The sequence below is a fragment of the Suricata suricatta genome, chromosome 1 (assembly GCF_006229205.1).
Source record: "Suricata suricatta isolate VVHF042 chromosome 1, meerkat_22Aug2017_6uvM2_HiC, whole genome shotgun sequence".
Classification (NCBI taxonomy): domain Eukaryota; kingdom Metazoa; phylum Chordata; class Mammalia; order Carnivora; family Herpestidae; genus Suricata; species Suricata suricatta.
The window spans coordinates 50,167,222-50,184,854 of record NC_043700.1 but is presented as its reverse complement, the minus strand read 5'-3'; the positions used below and the strand labels follow the sequence as shown (position 1 = coordinate 50,184,854).

The 17,633-nt window shown below is 44.4% G+C and overlaps 1 protein-coding gene and 1 non-coding gene across 2 annotated transcripts in view; both read right to left on the bottom strand.

Annotated features, from left to right (window-relative positions):
- The window catches only part of GATA4 (GATA binding protein 4), a 51,139-nt gene that overhangs the window by 28,466 nt on the left and 5,040 nt on the right, over window positions 1-17,633 (bottom strand). The window contains exon 3 of the mRNA XM_029938649.1: window positions 17,405-17,633. This exon is cut by the window's right edge and continues 22 nt beyond it. Coding sequence (XP_029794509.1) covers window positions 17,405-17,633 — 229 coding nt within the window. The remainder of the gene's footprint in view (window positions 1-17,404) is intronic.
- Window positions 12,861-13,000, bottom strand: LOC115302926. The gene has a single exon (XR_003913723.1). It is a non-coding gene; the product is annotated as a U4 spliceosomal RNA (small nuclear RNA).

Below are 17,633 nucleotides of genomic sequence, written 5' to 3'. Positions count from 1 at the left end.
TGCTCATATACACAAAACTCCCCGGTGCCTCAAGAGGCTCTCTTAGCAGGATCTTGGGAATCTATGTAAAGTGCAGAGAAGGGAAAACACTGGATTCTGGACAAACTCAATGACCAAAAATTCTACAACTCTCTGTAAACTGGCAGGGAAAGGTTATAATTGATCTGGTTCTGGGGCCAGAACACTGATAGGGTGTGAAGACTTTGGGGGGGCCTTAGGAAGCCCAAGGGGGCACCATCAGGGCCCAGCAGAGCACCACAGGATCAAGGAAATGAGCCCAGGTGGTTTTTACAAGGTAAAACATGGAGGGCACCTAACCAGTTTTTCAGCTTCCTTTCTTAGCTCCTCTTACCAGCATCTGTTACCCCAGACTGCCCCACACTCCCCTCTTGCCTCCAGTAGGGCTTCTCTGCCTCTGTCACTCTCCGTAATACCACAGGGAGTCTCTCCTGTTCCCAAGGCTTCAGTACGAGTGATGACCTCACAGACTCGAGCTCACATAACCTGCCTCCTGAAATCTCACCTGCAGGTCCGTCGCCCGTGCTTCAGACCCACCATATCCACAACACTGGCTGCACCCGTACGTGCTGTTTCCTTGTTGTTACCTCTAAGAAAACCACTGGGGTCTTCTGTGCTCTTCTCTCTCCTGGCCTTCTAGATTTTGGCTGCCTTTGCAAGATTCTTACAACCCCTCAATCTCATTTCCCCTCCACTCCATCTCGGGTCTCTCTCTATATAAAACTGGACATGCTCATCCCTAGACTTCTGTCTCTCAGATTCCTTTTACAGGGATGCATCCTCTGCTCCCACTCAAAGTCTCAGTAGGGCCAGACTGCAGGTGTGAGTATGTGAGCCTGAGGGCCCATACGTGTAATTTTTGATGAATTCCAGACTTTGTCTTTTCAGATAATGAACATTTAGTATTTACCATGTCATTGTAACCTGGGCCCTAAAATGAATGACATCTACCCTGAAAACACTTCCAGGCCACGGGAACTATAATCCAAATAAAAAGATAGCACCATAAGATACAGTGAGAACACTGGCGCTGTTGGATTCTTGGTAGTTCTGCCCGGAGACACGTCAAAGGCTGCCTGCAGAGATAAGCCCACTGCAGAGATTCCAAAGAGAGATCCCACTCCAGATTTCATGCATGCACAAGATCCACCTTCTGCTCCCTGTTTGCTTCCAACAGGCAGTATGAACCTGCATTCTTTGACTCTTCGTTGCTTGTTTCTAGTTCTTCCATGGGCTCGGAAGTGAGAACAAGAGAAAAAAGCCATCTGCATAAAAAGCCATTATGGAATTATTAGGATAGAAAGAAAAAAGTGAGACCACCAGATACTAGATGGTTGCCAAGGTGCTGAGTAAGAATGGCTAACGTCATGACACATTCCCAGTGCCCGGGCTCCGGTGTCCATGCTCTCAGCACCGTAACAGACACCAACAAGTCTGCTCCTCCAGAGTCAAGAGCTAGGTTCAGAAGCTCCAATTATCCTGGCCTTCCTGTCAATGACCAAGACCTACTGAGCCTACGCGGTAAAACCCAAGGGACTTTCCAGAAAGACAGAATTTGCTTTTCTCTCCATAGGAAAGCAGTCAAATAAGAGATTCCCAGTTCCTGCCCAGTGCCCTTCCTAGAAGTGCCTTTTATTTTCCAGGCTGACCCAGCAGTCAGAGGCTGCCAGGCAGAAGGGGAAAGTGATTAATCAGATTTCCCGGTCCCTGGGCCACAGAGGAAGCTTTACATGGGACCATGGGGGTGAGAAACTGCACTCGACAATTTACTGAACACCCTAGTCAAGTTAGTTCAGACTTTTTCAATCCAGCAAACCAAGGTACTAGGCAAACAACAACAAAATGGTATGAGTTTCTGATGGGGAAGCAGAACCCCAAAGACATGAAGGAATGACCAGACTTGGTCCGCATACCTGGGCAGTGAAGTGAGGCCTCAACTCCAGGACTTCTGCCTTGACCTCGTGTCCCATATGCTCCGATGTGTCCCCTCCTTCCCACCCTCACCTCCACCCTCACCCCCATCAGGAGATTATCAGCGAGGCGAAAGGTCTATACAGCAGGAGTGACTCTCTGTGACAACATGGAGGAACAGCTCAAAATCCGAAAGACATGAAGCAAACTCAAATTCAATTTCCAGGTGGGCAACCACCCCCAGCCCGGGTAAATTGGGAGGATGAGAGGTGCATGGCAGTAGTCCACACGCCTCCCACACCTCTTTCTCCTCAAACTATGGCTGTAGAGACTCAAAAGAAAGGTAAGGACTACTGTTTTCACCCATACCCTTCTTTGGCCAATTTGGCCTTGTGATTTTTCTCTTGCCTTTCTTTCCATGTCTTTTGCCTTTACTCATTCATTCTCCAGGCTACAGAACACTTCCACGGCCTCTCACTGAGCCACCTGCTTTCTGTCTCCATACCATCCAGCCAGCCCCCACACACGCACATACGCACACGTACATGCCCTGCTGTGTGTACATATTCTCAATTTACTGATTCAATATGTTTGCCCTCGATTCATAAAGCCCTGGACTCCTCTGCCTGATTTCAAGCCCCTGCATGTCTGGCCCCAATTGTGTGAACCTTATCAGTCTCTAAAATGGAAGCAGCCTGCTGGAGTGCTGGGAAGAGTCTTGAGATATGGGTGATAATGTCCAAAATGTTTAACATGGCCATCTAGGGTGGAGCCCTGCATCAAGAGGCAAGAGGCAGGGGGAGTCCACCAGGAGTAACCCAGCTCATGTAGCTGAAGAGGAGCACAAAGCCAAAAAGCTGGCAACACTGGAGGTAACCCTGACGACAAGAGGCAAGGAATGACCTAACGAACAGACAAAACTGCTTTCAGTAACAGATTGTCAAAGTGTTGGTGTTCTTTTTCTGAGACTCTGTGGATGTCATGGCATAAAGCAAATGTGAAATGATGTTGGGTTGTTAAGGATATAATTTTTGGTGTGGATAAAAAGATGTACAGCTATAAAGATGCATGGAAGATGTAAAAAGTTTCTGCTCCCAGGGAAAACAGTATGATGGTTCCCCAAACCACAGGGAGTTATCATACGATCCAGCAATTCCACTGCTGCGTATTTGCCCAAAAGAACTACAGGCTGGGACTTGAACAGACGTTTGTATGCCGTGCTCACAGCAGCATTGGTTCACAATGGCCAAAAAGCAGAAGCAACCCATGTGTCCATCACAGAAGAATGGATAAACAAAATGTGGTATATACATACAATAGGATATGATTCAGCCTTTAAAGGAAGGAAATTCTGACATACGCTACAGCACAGATGAACCTGGAGAACATGACACTAAGTGAAATAAGCCAGACACAAAAGGACAAATATTGGATGAGTCCACTTATATGAGGTAACTAGTATCAAATTCATAGGGAAAGGAGAACAGTGGCTGAGCGGGGCTGGGGAGAGGGGGGAATGGATACACAGTTTCAGGTGGGGAAGACATTCTGGAGAGGGCTGGTGGTGATGGTTGCACAACAATGTGGATGCACTTAACGCCACTGAACTGTACACTTAAAAATGGTTAAGGTGAGTGCTCGCTTTGGCAGCACCATACACTGAAAATGGTTAAAATGGTCAATTTTATGGTGTGTATATTTTAGCACAGGTAAACACACAAAAAAAAAGATGCATAAAGGGAAATAAAAACATTTTAGCCTAATTTCAATCGGAAGTATGGTATCGACACATGATGTATTTTATCTATCTTATCTTCGGGTGGGATATTGGAAGTTTTTCCAAACTCTCTACTGAATGGCTAACCCAATAACGAAGAGCACAACCAACAGAGCTAGCTCTAGAAGTGATGTTTAAATTAGAGGAGCACGGGCTTCCTAGAGAAAAGGCTAAATCCAGGTCTGGGAGGAGAAAATGCTAAGAAGAGCTTGGAATATTTTGTGGTATGGAAAGCAGGAAAGGATCAACCTACGATGTTGTCAGAAGAACTTGGGAGCCCAATTTAGACACGTTCTCACTGGCAAAGACAGAACAATCAATTAGGACACTAGCTACGTGGATTATAACACATAATATATATTTAAATCTCTGAGTTCTTAATAATACTAAAAAAAAAAAGTCATTGGTCATCCGTCCTTTGAAGGATGTCAGAAAACTAATTCATTATTTTGAACACTGAAAAGTAAAGTGAAAGAAACAAGCATTCATCCTGCCTTTCCCATACAAATTGTACCTCAGGGTAACCAAATATTTGGGAAACTGAAATGTATCTTTTTACTGTTACAGGTATAGTCCAGCTAGTAAATGATGTTACCATTTGCCAGCGCTAATGTACTCACGGACCTAGGCAATGTCCATCGATAAGCTGCTGAATGTGATCAAGCCTATTTTTCCAATTACAGATTTATGTGAAAAACAGAACAGAGGACGCCTGGCTGGCCAACTTGGTTAAGCATCCAACTTTAGCTCAGGTCATGGTCTCGAGGTTCAGGAGTTCGAGCCCCACTTCCAGCTCTGCATTGTCTGCAGGATTCTCTCTCTCTGCCCCTCAGCAACTTGAGCAAATGCAAACGTGCTCTCTCTCTTTCAACATAAATAAATTTAAAAACAAAACAAAACAGGACAGACGATCATGTTAAATGTTGTGAAGAAAATGCAATCAACAAAATCTAGGCTGTACAGTGAGAAAACTACAGGAAGAGCCTAGTTTTTTTAGTGAATATACTGCAAGAAAAAGAAGAAAGGGTGAAAGGGGAACCTATAGATTAAAAGAAACTTGACAGACATCTCAACGGAGGCAATGTATGGACCTGATTTGAACAATCTAAGAAAATTAGACAAGCAGGAAATCTGAACAATGATTGGATAGTTAATATTAAAGAGTGATAGTTAATTCAAATCAGACTGATACTGCATTGAACTCTATATATTTTTAAGTTTTCTCATATCTTTTAGAGACACATACAGAAGTATTTATAGATGAAGTGATAAGTTATCTGAAATGGAGGGAAGGGGGGCATACAGATAAAATACAGCTTGTCAGGAGGTGATATTGTTGAAACTGAGGGCTGAACATTTCTCTCTACTTCTGCATACATTTGAAACTTAACATTACAAAACCTGTTTAAAAGGCAAGAATTGAATTTAAAATCTTTGTCTTCACCTCTAAACTTCCTGGGAGGTAGGTGCTCTGGCTAATCCATCCTATGGGGTCTAGTGATGCATACCTGCATAAACAGTATTGTTCCCTGTAATTATCCATATTCGAATTGGAGGCCACTCCTGGCACCCACTTCTCCACTAGAGATAATACCAGAAGCCGGTGGGATTGCAAAAGAGAGTGGGACCCTGCCTCCAGGGGCAGATTAGCCACATCCCTCTTCTCAGGGCAGGGAAGCATCTGGCTTAGGAACTAGCACTGGTCTGGCATTTTGCCCCTTCTTTCCACCTCAGCCCAGACACAGACCACACAGCCACACTGTGCCCTACTGCTAACACACATACACATAACCCCTAGCATGCACCTCCTTCCCGTCTCTAACTGGGAATGGAGGGAAGACAGCGATCGCCTCGCCATAGTGAGGCAAAAACAAAACTAAGAGCCACTGTTTTCAGCCTTTGTACACTCTAGCCAAAGCAATACATCCAAAATGCCACTCAGATCCTGCCACTGTGCTCCTTTCCTTTCAAGTCTGCTCTCACTCAGGCCAAGTTCGAACACTTTACATGCCTCAGCTATTTCCCGGCCTCCTGCCCTCCACCCACATGGCCGAACAGCCAGACTCCAGACACGTCCTCAGCTTGTAGCATCCTTCCCTGCTACGCAGCACCCCCATAATCACTGTTCAGGACACAACATAGGAGTCCCCTCCACCAGGGAGCCTGGTCTGAGGAGGCAGGACCAGTTTCAGAACCCTAAGGGCACCCAGGGAACCCAGATTTACTCTGCTAGAGCTCTCCCTAGGCAGAGAGGGGCACATTCACTTCTTATCTCCCCACCACACCATAAGCTGCTGGGATGCAGAGACCATCTTGTTCAATTTTTTTTTTTTTACATTTATTTATTTTTGAGAGACAGAGAGAGACAGAGTGTGAGCAGGGGAGGGGCAGGGAGAGAAAGAGACACAGAATCTGAAGCAGGCTCCAGGCTCTGAGCTGTCAGCACAGAGCCCGATGCGGGGCTCAAACCCACAAACCGTGAGATCATGACCTGAGCCAAAGTCAAATGCTCAACCAACTGAGCCATCCAGGCGCCCCCCATCTTGTTCATTTTTGAGCTCCAATGCCTGAGTGCCCCGCTCACAGGAGGCAGGCAAAAATACTTGCTGGCTGGTTGACTGGTGTTTGAAATGGAGCTCTACCCTCTGTGGATCTCCACAGGCTCCTAGAAACTTGGACACAGCATGGGTTTAGTAATAACAGAAAAGCAAAACCAAAAGAAAAGTAAACTAAGACCAACCCTGAGGTAACTCAACACATGGTTTCCAAAAGTTGTTTTTACATCTTAGTAGGTATTTTATTATGTATAATAAAAAATAAAACTGCCCATCAAACCCCAAAATGTCACAGATACTGTTGCTTAAAATGAGGCAGGCAGGTAGCCATGGAAACCTGTGTTACAGAGACCGCACGCATTTGCGTGTGATGCCCAGCCACGCTCTCGAAGGTTACAAGTTACTAGGGTAGCTGTGGTATGAGGACAAAGTCAACATGAACTATTATCCTGGGGGCGCTGTAATACCCTGGATCCCAAATACCCCAAAGGGCACCAGAGCAATCCTTCTCACTACTCCTGGCCTGAGATCTTAGCCTTACAAACACAGGTACTCAAGCTAAGAGAGGCACAGTGAGCTGTCTGAACTTGTGCAGCAGGAAGAAGAGGGCACAGGACAGAGTCCTAGGGGCCCTTGGTGCCAGACTCCCATGCTTTCACCTCGTTGACTTCCCTTTCTAAAAAATGGGTTGAAAGCTACTGCTCACATTTCTTGGCTATTATCCACAATAAACCAGAAGATTAAAAAACTAAGTTCTTTCACATGGCTCTCCCATTTGATTGGCTACTACTAGGGGTTCTTTCTGCTGACTTCCCATTGTTGGTCTAGTTGGGGGGTCTGACTTTAGGAGTCAGTCTGGATCACTGATCTTTAAAAACTTTCTTCAATGTTGGAATAACTAAACAGTAACTTTTATGACTGTTTAAATATATATGTATACACATACCTGCATATGTGTGGTAACTAAGAAGTCAAGGATTAATGCTAACAGTGGTTATCTTTGGGTGCTAAGATTACCAACTATTTGCATACTGGTTTATAGGAGTTTTTCATTTTTCCATATTAAACATACATGGAGTTTAAGAAAAGAAGAATAATTCAGTTTTACTGATACTATTTGGGGGAAAAAACAGTATTTGCTTTTCTGAGGCCAACTTTGACCTGGAAAACAATTTTCTTTTTTCAAATGAGCTCTATTTTCCTATTAAGTGTGTACTCCATGTGAACCACATTCTTTATTTAGGGTCAAGTTAAGTTCTTTCTATGTGCTAGGGAAAGGTTTTATTTGTTGTTTGTTTTCTCCCCACCTAGCCAATTTCGAGGGGTAACTTGTATTATTGCCTCTCTTTACCAGGTTTGATTTATGATCTTGGAAGTCAGGTCATTCTTTGCTAGGTCGAAAAGAGAAAGAAAGAAAAAAAAAAGGTTCCCCCACCTAATACCTGATAAAATATCTGAAAAGGTCATTGCAGACCTTGACAGAAACATACAATTTCAACCTGATCTGATAAAACAACAACCAGAAAACTTTTATCAGAAGAAAACATAACTTGCCATTTCCCAGCTCAATTGACTCAACTTTTTTTTTTTTATCTGCAATGACAGACATCGTAAGATAGGAAAAGCTGCAGATAAGAAACCAAATTGAGTTGTCTTGAATCAGATCCGATTGTCTGCCCTGGTTCAAACTCCCACACCTGCTCTGAATGGGTCAATGAGAGTCTCTTGGCATGGTCTCCGAGGGGTTTGGAAACATTGCAAAAGTGGTGAACTTTGAGACTTCAGCGTTTATTCTGCGATTATAATTAACCTGCTCACCAGTTGCTATTGATCAATTCTGAATGGAGGTGATAAAGTTTGACTGGATTTCTAGAAGTAAAAATGGAGCTTTAAACTGGGAGGAAAAAGGGAAGATTCAAAAAATAAGGACCAAATTCAATTTCTATGATCTGCAACTAGGGAATCCCAAAGCCTATGGTTTAATACTCCACCAAATTCTGGTGGTGTCTCCTTGATTTCTCATCCTCCAAAATAAAGTGTATCTGGGACAATTCAACACAGAGTGAAAAACTCACATTCCACTTGCAAGGGCTTTTCAATGACTTTAAATGTATGAAATGGCTTACCTCTCTGGATTATATTCCTCCTTAGGTGGAAAAAAAGATATTTAGAACCATGAAGTCAATGTTGGGACTCCTGCAAAATGCCGAAGACCAGAGAACAAAATTCCCTTCATTCAGATAAGAGGCTTGAATATCCTGGCTCAATTCTGATTACAGAGCAGTAATAGATAAAACCATAGGCCCCCTGCCAGAACGTGAAGCCTTCCACTGGCTGCATCTGTATTCAGCTCAGCCCAACTCCACGGGGCTCTTCCAGCCTGAGGTTTTATTCACTGTCCTCATCCATCCCCCAGCCCCTAGTCTCATCTTTACTAAAAACATAGCTACTACAGTGCTTTTCTCCCATCCTTTCTCTGCTCCTACCACAAATACCGTTGAATCTTCAGAGGAAAGGGAATATGGAGATGGTTCTATGTTTCTTTCAGGAAAGGATTTTTGAGAGCAGCATATGGTTTTCTCTACTTTTGCGGCCAGCAATCCCCCCCTTCCTGCCCCAGAATAGGAGAATCCTCTTGTTTGGAGGGTCTGAGTTCTGGGAAGTGTCTCTTTAGATCTTTGCACGAGAGAATCAGGAGGCTGAAAAAAAAGTTGATGCAAGGCAGGGATTCCTCACACAGCACTCCCCAAGTGCAAGGTGGGCAGTATCAGAGTGAGATGGAAAGCCACTGGGGAAGATACTGCATCTGGGAATTATTGATGGGAAGCTGGAACACAGAGGAAAAACTCCATAGGGGAGAGGGAGACCAAGTAACTAAAAACACTAACATCCGAGTCCTTCAACCACCACACACCTTCTTGTCCTGAAGAGATATGCGCCCTCATCTTGGTAAATGCAAAGGCAAATGAAAGGAAAACACGGAAGTCCTGGAAATGGGACTTACCTGAATTCTAAGCCAGAGCTGTTGCTTACTACCACTGGGAACTTGGGCAAATTACTTCGTTTTTCTAAAGATCAGTTACCTCTTCTGCAAAATGGAGATTATATCTGCCCCTCAAGGACTTAAAAGTCCCTATCACCTGACAACTTCCCCATTTATGCTTGATAAAGGATCCAACTTACTATCTATAAATTGCATCCATACAGTACAAGATACAAGCATATAGAGAGAGCACAAGATATAAGCTACTATCCCTAAAAAGTTACCTAGTTTCCAAACGTTAATGTATCCAGACTTGTACATTTATTTTGTACAAATGAAAACAGAGCAGAGGCCATTCCTATTATAATCCCACTCATATTATCTTCCTTACTTTCTTTAGAAGGAGACAAAGAAATAGCTAGATATATGGCCAATAAAATGTTTAAATAATCCTTCATGGAAGGTGTTACATGAGACCAGGTCAGAGTGCATAGAAAGTCAACAGAATAGAGTGATATCTATTCTCAAACCATGAGAGGGCTTTATCACCTACACCTTATTTAGGATGAGCAGACCAAAAAAGTCACCCGCAAATACTTTCAGGTATCAAAAAGGCCCCTTCCAGTTCTAAAAGCAGCAGCATCCAGGGGCCTGCAAGAATCACCCCCTTCTAAGAGCAAGGCAAAGGAAAGACCAGCACACCTTCCTCTTCGTATGCAAACAGCAGCAGCAACATTTGCAACAGGCTTCAGCTCTAAATTCAGAGCAATGCCTTAAAAGGACAGACAAAAAGGAACTGGTTAAAAGACTTACCTTGCCTTGGGGGAAGGTCATTTGTTTTTCTAGTACTCTCTATCGCTGCCTTAGTGCTTTCTGGTTCGAGGCCAGATATACCCTGAGAGAGAACTACGGTACTAGGCAAAGGCACCTACATTTGTGCCTCCAATGCCAGAAACCCGAAAATTGCTGAGATTTGCTGCCAAGAGACATTACTGAGGGTAGGATAAGGGTTTTTTTGTCCTCTCAGTAAAGCAATCTCCTGTTGGATAACCAAAAACCAAAAAAAGCTAAATTCAATAAATGACAATTTACATTATACAGTACTTTTCCTGTGCATCCGTAACTCTAAATATAGAAGCCTGTTTTAAACAAAAAGAGAGGGACTCCCAGGAAGTTAATTCATGAATGCTGTATGTCTCCTTAGTAACTGGTTTAATGTGGTTTTTATAAATTGGTAATATATTCGCAAGGCTCAAAATTCACAAGGTTCCATTTGCACACCAATATTTCACAGCAACATTATTCACAAGAGGGGGAAACAACTCAAGTGTCCGTGATGGATGAATGAATTGAAAACTGTGATATATACATCATTCAGAGTCAGAAAGGAAGGAAACCACAGGACACATTACAACATGGATGAACCTTGAGGATATTATTCCAAGTGCAATCAGTCATGAGAAGATGAATACTATATGGTTCACTTACATGAAGTACCTAAAGTAGACAAATTCACAGAGACAAAAGCTAAAATGGCAGTTACCAGGGGCTGGGGAGGAGGAAATAGAGAGCTGTTGTTTAACTGGTATTGCATTTCAGCTTTGCAAAATGAAAAGTTCTGAAAACCTGTTTCACAATGATGTGAATATACTTAATACTACTGAACTGTATACTTATAAATGGCTAAGATGGTAAAGTATAAAATAAAATAAAATAAAATAGAATAAAATAAAATAAAATAAAAGTAGGTGCACCTGGGTGGCTCAGTCGTTTAAGCGTCTGACTTGACTCAAGATGATCTCACAATTCATGGGTTCAAGCTCCGCATTAGGTTCTGTGCTGGCAGCTCGGAGCCTGGAGCCTGCTTCTGATTCTGTGTCTCCGTCTCTAACTGCCTCTCCCCCAATTGTGCTCTGTCTTTATCTCTCCAAAAATAAATAAACATTTAAAAATTTTTAATAATAAAAAATAACATCCCTTATATTTAACTTCCCTATATTTTAAATGTATTTCCTTATTAAGTGGCTAATAAAGAAGTATAGAAGTGACTATTAAAAACTGGTTAAGTTGGTTAAAAATTCAAAAGATTCTAAGGCATATGTGATAAAAGTGCTTTCCCCACCCTTATCCATCACCTACTCAGTTATCTGCTCCAGGGGCAATTGACATTACAAATTCCTTGCAAATATTCCCAAAGATAAATTAAATATTTTCAAATACATATACTCCTTTCATCTCTCTTTTTTAAAATGTTTGTTTATTTATTTTGGGGGTGGGTGGGTAGAGGGAGAGAGCGACAGAGAATCTGAAACAGGCTCCAGGCACTTAGCTGTCAGTGCAGTGACCATTACGGGGCTCAAACCCACAAACCATGAGCTTATGACCTGAGCCCAAGTCAGAAGTTTAACCAACTAAGCCACCCAGGTGCCTTTTCTTCTCCCTTTTTTTTTTTTTTTTTGGCTACACAAGTAATATACAATATATACATCCTGTACTTATAATTATCTTGGAGATAACTCTATACCATTACATAATGAATTTCCCAATTTTTAAAGCCTGTGTGATAGTTTTACAAACAGTCCCTCGATACAAACAGTCCCCTGATAATGCACGTTTAGGTTATTTCCAATTTTTGTTATGACAAACAGGGCTACATCTGTGTCAGTATGTTTGCAGAATAAATTCCTCGAAGTTAAATTTCTGGGTCAAGGTATCTACTTTGTAATTTGTTGGATATCATCAAGGGCTCTCCAGAAAGGTTGTACCAATTTACACTCCCACCCACAGGTATCAGAGTTCCTGTTTCCCCACACCTCCGAGTATGTTTGTTTTCTTAGCTCATTAAAGTTAAAAAAAAAAAAAGGAAAGGATACAGAAGAAAGTGTTATCTAAAACTGTCTCCTGTGCATCATTCCACCTGAGTGCTTAGAAAGAAAGTGCCTGGCAAATGTGGCTTGACCTTTTGATGGGACACAATTGGGCAGGTGACAGATCTCACTGGAAGCGGTGACACACCCCTGGCCACCCCGCACACACCTTTCCCATTTAATTGGTTCTCAATCTAGCACCACAGACCAGCCTCAACTCTGACTGACCTGCTCAGGGTGGTAACCGGAAAGTTAAACAACTTTGGTTTTCTCAAAGACTGACAAATCATTCTCTAGCCAAACAAGCTACTTAAGAGTTGATCTTACAAAGTTCCCCTATATAAATGAACTGGCTCTGAAAGAAACTGGCTTAATTGATAAGCAGTCCCCAGAAGATCCAGAAAACGCTTCAGAGTTTTCTACTGCCCTAGACCATAAACAAACTCTCGAAACACCACGAATGAGACAAAGCTTTTAAAGGAACCATTCGGGTAACACTCGGTGATATACATGCACCTCACGGTGTTATTTTTTTAACCCTTAAAACGACTTAAAAATGTTGAGATCCTTTGACAATACTGTAATTGCTTGTTTCTCTATTCCTCAAAAGAATTATTTCATCATAAAACATACTTTCACAGCTTTCCAGTAACATCTATCACAATGCTATTTCCTTCGTGGCTTATTTACACATAATTCCCATTGTCTCCTTGCTGCCTTAAGTATTTGCAAGCATTCATTAACATGAAAATCAACTTCATTGTGGTATAATGTACATGCAATAAAGCACTCCTGCTTTTTTATTTGTTATTTGGGAAAAGTTTTCAATTAGCAATAATTGTGCCTCGGATAAACCTCATTGGCTACGATACTGCCACTGCGCAAAGCTTTTTTATTTGTTATTTGAAAGATTTTATTTTTAAGCAATCTCAGCACCCAACACGGGGCTCAAACGCACAACCCTGAGATCAAGAGTCATGCACTCTTCCGACAGAGTCAGCCAGGTGCCTCCATACTTCTGTTTTAATAGCATATTTCCAGCATGAGTTTTGAAAAATTGATACATCTGTGTAACCACCCTGATTGGGATCTTGAAAAGGAGACAGCCATCTTGCCCTGCTCTCGCCATTTCACGTGCACACAGAGACCTTAGCCCTTGAAAATCAAGAAATTCCCTGCCCAGCTCCACTGGCAGGTGGCAACCCAGTATCTCCTTAAGCACTTTCAGTGCCCTGGGGATTGGTATGAAGAGAAGTCACATTCCAGCTTCCACATTCCATTTCAACAACTACAATCATGTGTCAAAAGGTGTTCTTGCCAAATCCAATGTCCACTTGTTGGAGGAGGAACACGACGTTAAAAGGCCTTTAAATGTTAAAATACCTTTTAGGTATTTTTACACGGTCCTTCTCTCTCTCTCAACCATCCCACGACTTCTCCCACTCAAACAGTTGTGGGGGTGTCACAAGGGTTGCAGAACCCTCCTCCACCCTGCTCACAGGTACCTGAGGCTCCCCAATGGGTCTCTGAAGCAGCCACTGTGTGTATGCTGACCAGGGCAGAGTACTGTGGCGAGTGCCTCCTAGATCTCTACTCAAATATTTGCCAAGTGCCCAGCATGTGCCTGGCACTTAAATATGAGTAAGACTCTGTACCTGCCCTCAGTTAGGTCACATAATTCCATTAAGGCAGCCTCATTAATGATTTCAACAGTTGTTTCAGGGTCAGGCTCATATTGAACCGGGAATGAACTGAAGTTCATGTACACTGCAGTCAAGGCAGAATAATTCCTTCCAACCCAAGTGCAGGTCTTTTACAGAGGCCCTTGTTAGCTTTTATCACTTTGATTTTTGTCTTTTCCGGTAACCAACATAAGAACCCTGTAAAGATACTAACTCTTGTTAACACTGAAGCAATTAATACTTCATGAAAAAAATAAAGCTGTTTTCTTAGTTCTTCTCATTGAAATAGACAACAGTTTCTGAGGTGAAGAAGTGAGTTCATCTGTGTGCTTTTATGTCTGGTTGTAAATATATTATTTTCACAAAAACCAAGCTGCGTTGGGTTATTTCACAGTACCAGAAGATGTGATGGCAAATGGAGGTGTAACTTTTCCTTTCTTTCAAATTGCAGGTGCCTGGCTTTTCCTGACAAATTCCCACTCACCCTTCTGGACCAAACGCAGGTGACACCACTTGGGTGAAGACTTCCAGATTCCCAGACAGAAGAAAGAACCACTTCTGTCTTCTCTCCTTTGCTCTCAGATCATTCCCGCAGCATGCTACTGGGCCATTTACCCATTTTCATGTCTGTTCAGGGTAACCAACCATCCCAATTTACTGGGGACTGTCCTAGGTTTAATACTGAAAATCTCAAGACCTGGGGAACCCCTCAGTCCTAGGGAAATCAGAAAAATAGGTCCCTGTACATGATAGTGAGTAGCAATTTAATAAAATAGGGGCCAAAACCAACTACTTCACAAACACTATCTTATTTTTTGAATTTAAGACAACACTGAAAGCAGTTAGGATTATCCCATTTTACAGAACAAGAAAGGGCACTGAGAGGTAAGTAACTTGTCCAAGATTACACAGGCACCTGGAATGGAATCCACGCTGGAGCTCCAGGTGCCATACCTCCACACAGTATCGCCATCTGACAGTCCAGTGGCAGCTCCATACAGCAAGCTCTTGATACATATCATGGAGTTGGTAATCACTTACCACCATGCTCCCAGCACTCAGCATCAGCTAATGTGTCAGTGTTGGTCCCTGATAGAGCTACCAGGCATTTATAGGAGGGTCCATGTGATAGGAGGAATGTATATATAAAACATATTTATTTGCATGCCCTGCTTTTAACTTAGCTTGCTTTCCTGTAAGTGCCACCTGCACAAGGCACCGAAGACGTGAATGCCAACACACTCCACATGCCTCATGTTTCCTCACAAAGATAAGAGGGAAGCTTTCCTGGCTTGACCATTTAACACACTGTACAGGTGAGACAATCCAGCTGCCAGGCCAGACCCAAGGACTGTCTTCAGGTGGGGCTTCCTGAACTAATGGCACAGGGCAGAGTACTGGGAAGACAGGCCACACTTCTCCATGATGAGGTGCTCCCTGCAGGTCAGCTTGCCATTTGTTGACCCTTAAATTTGGGAAACATTACCGACTTCAGCAGTCTGCTAGGTGTTATGGGTTACATTCTAGAATTTAAATACTGTGTGCATCACACAATATGTATATGTACGTGTATTTTTTAACGTTGTTTTGGTTGTGACTCTCCAGACCAGAAAAGCATCCTTTATCTTTGGCTTTTGAATCCAGGTGATAGGGGTTAGGAAGCAACCTCTCCACTCCCTCCCACGAGTTAAAGAAGTGGAACTATGGGAGCCATTTCTCCCTTTAAAACTTTTTTCAAACAAGAGTTAAAAAGAGAAAGAGCACGAGCAGGGGAGGGGCAGAGACAGAAGGAGACACAGCATCCGAAAGAGGCTGTGAGGGAGAGGGAGACACATCTGGCACAGAGCCAGACGCGGGGCTGGAACCCACTAACCGGGATATCATGACCTGAGCCAAAGTCTGACGCAAAACCGACTGAGCCACCCAGTCGTCACCTCTCTCCCTATTTTAAAAGGTAAGTTCTAGAGAGAGCTTTGTTTATTTTAATATAATTTATTGTCAAACTGGCTGGCACACAGTATGTACAGTGTACTCTTAGAATTTTAGAACGCAGGAGTTCCGAGAATGCGGGGCCACAGCGCCCCACCCCCTCCCCAACACGCCCACCTCGGGCTGCCATTGTATGGAGATGCTTCAAGACAGCTATCTCACTCTGGGCCTCTAGAAAGGCTCCGGGAGTCAGTGGCCCCTCCTCCCCCAGGGGGTGCCGTCTGGCTCCCCCGAGAGGGGGAGGGGGAAACTAGGAGCCGAAGACCCAGCCCCGGCGCCACTTCCACGGTTAATCAGTTTACCTGGGATGTGTATTTGGCTGCACCTCCCTGGGGACCTTCCCTGGCCACCCAGGGTCAGAGGATAATTTAAAAAACTCTTCAAAGCCGGGACCCTTCTCGGAGCCAGCTTAAGACTGGAAACCTGAGAGGGACAGGCTTTACTCTTCAAAGTGAGAACAAATGCAGAAAGATTTAGCATTTAGTAGGTAGTCAATAAACGTTAACTTGGTTTCTCAGGTCTGGGCTTCACTTCCCCCGCCAAAAGCCGCCTCCAACCAAACCCGTTCCTGTCCCTTCCAGAAATTCGACAAGACCATAGGTTCTGGGGGTTTTGTTTTGTTTTGTTTTTACATTTTGAACCAGGGGTTGCCGCTTCCCTTTCTCTCCCAGAGCCAAGCACCCGGACCCTTTCTCAGACTTCATTTTGTTCAACTGTAAATCGGAGCAGGGGAGCACAGGTATGCCGTCCGTCCCAGGTCTGACATTTCACAGGAAATATTCAATCGCGCCCGTTACGATTATTTCTAACTCCAGCCCTCCAAACAAGAGGAGGTTGCTGCAAAGTCTCTACTTAAGTCAGGTCTCACAAAGAAGGCGCTCTGGCTTCCCGAGTTCCCGGACGCTGACCGGGCATGCGCTTTTTCAGTGCACCCCGCACAAGTGGCGCGGCACGCCAGCGCAGGGCAGAATACGTGCGCCTACGCCGTGGCCCCGAGGCACCCGCAAGGTGCGAGCCTCAGTTCAACCCACCTCCGCGGCTCCAGTCCCTCCTTTGTTCCAGGTGTGAAATCCCGACAGGAAAATCATCTGCCATTCCGAAGGATCTTCCAACTGGGCCGCCAAATGGCCCAGAAGATCTTGGGCCCTAGCCAATGTAATCAGTTCCCTGCTGAGGACTCTAAGGGAGGGCCGAGAGGAAATGGGAGCAGATGCCCCGCGATCGCTAGTGCTGTCCATCAAGGGCTCCCGGGGCTGCTCCTCCCAGCTCCTCAATGAGCCTGTCGGCCGCCTGCGCTCATCTACGAGGCACAGACATACCCGACATCCCGGGCCGCTTGGGGACACGCTCAGACAGACCCTGCCACCTTGCAGTTCTCTTTCAGAAAATCATTAGAAAGTAGGCCTTCTCTCACTTAACAAAATACGGACTTCTTGGGCCTGTGACCTTCACCGCCACCAACGTGCCGCCACCGCCAGCTTGTGTCTTCCAGTTTGTTTTCCTTGGAAACTCATGCATCCCTATCATACACATACTGGTAAATTATTAAATGCCCCCAACAGTGCTCAGGGCAGCCTGTTCCGGTAGCCCACCCGCCCGGGTACTTGGCGCTCCGTACTCACCGAGATTGGGGTGTCGGGCGGTGGGGTTGGCCCTGCCGGGCAGGCTGTGCAGAACCGGGCTGTCGAACGGACCGGCGGAAGCGGCGGCGGCCGCGGCCCAGGACGCACCCACGTCGGCCATGTAAGCTGGGTAGGGGCTGGAGTAGGAGCCTGCGAAGCCCGCACGCCCGTACTGCTCGCGGCCGGCGAGGCCCGCGCCCGCCGCTCCGCCACCACTGCTGTAGGCCGC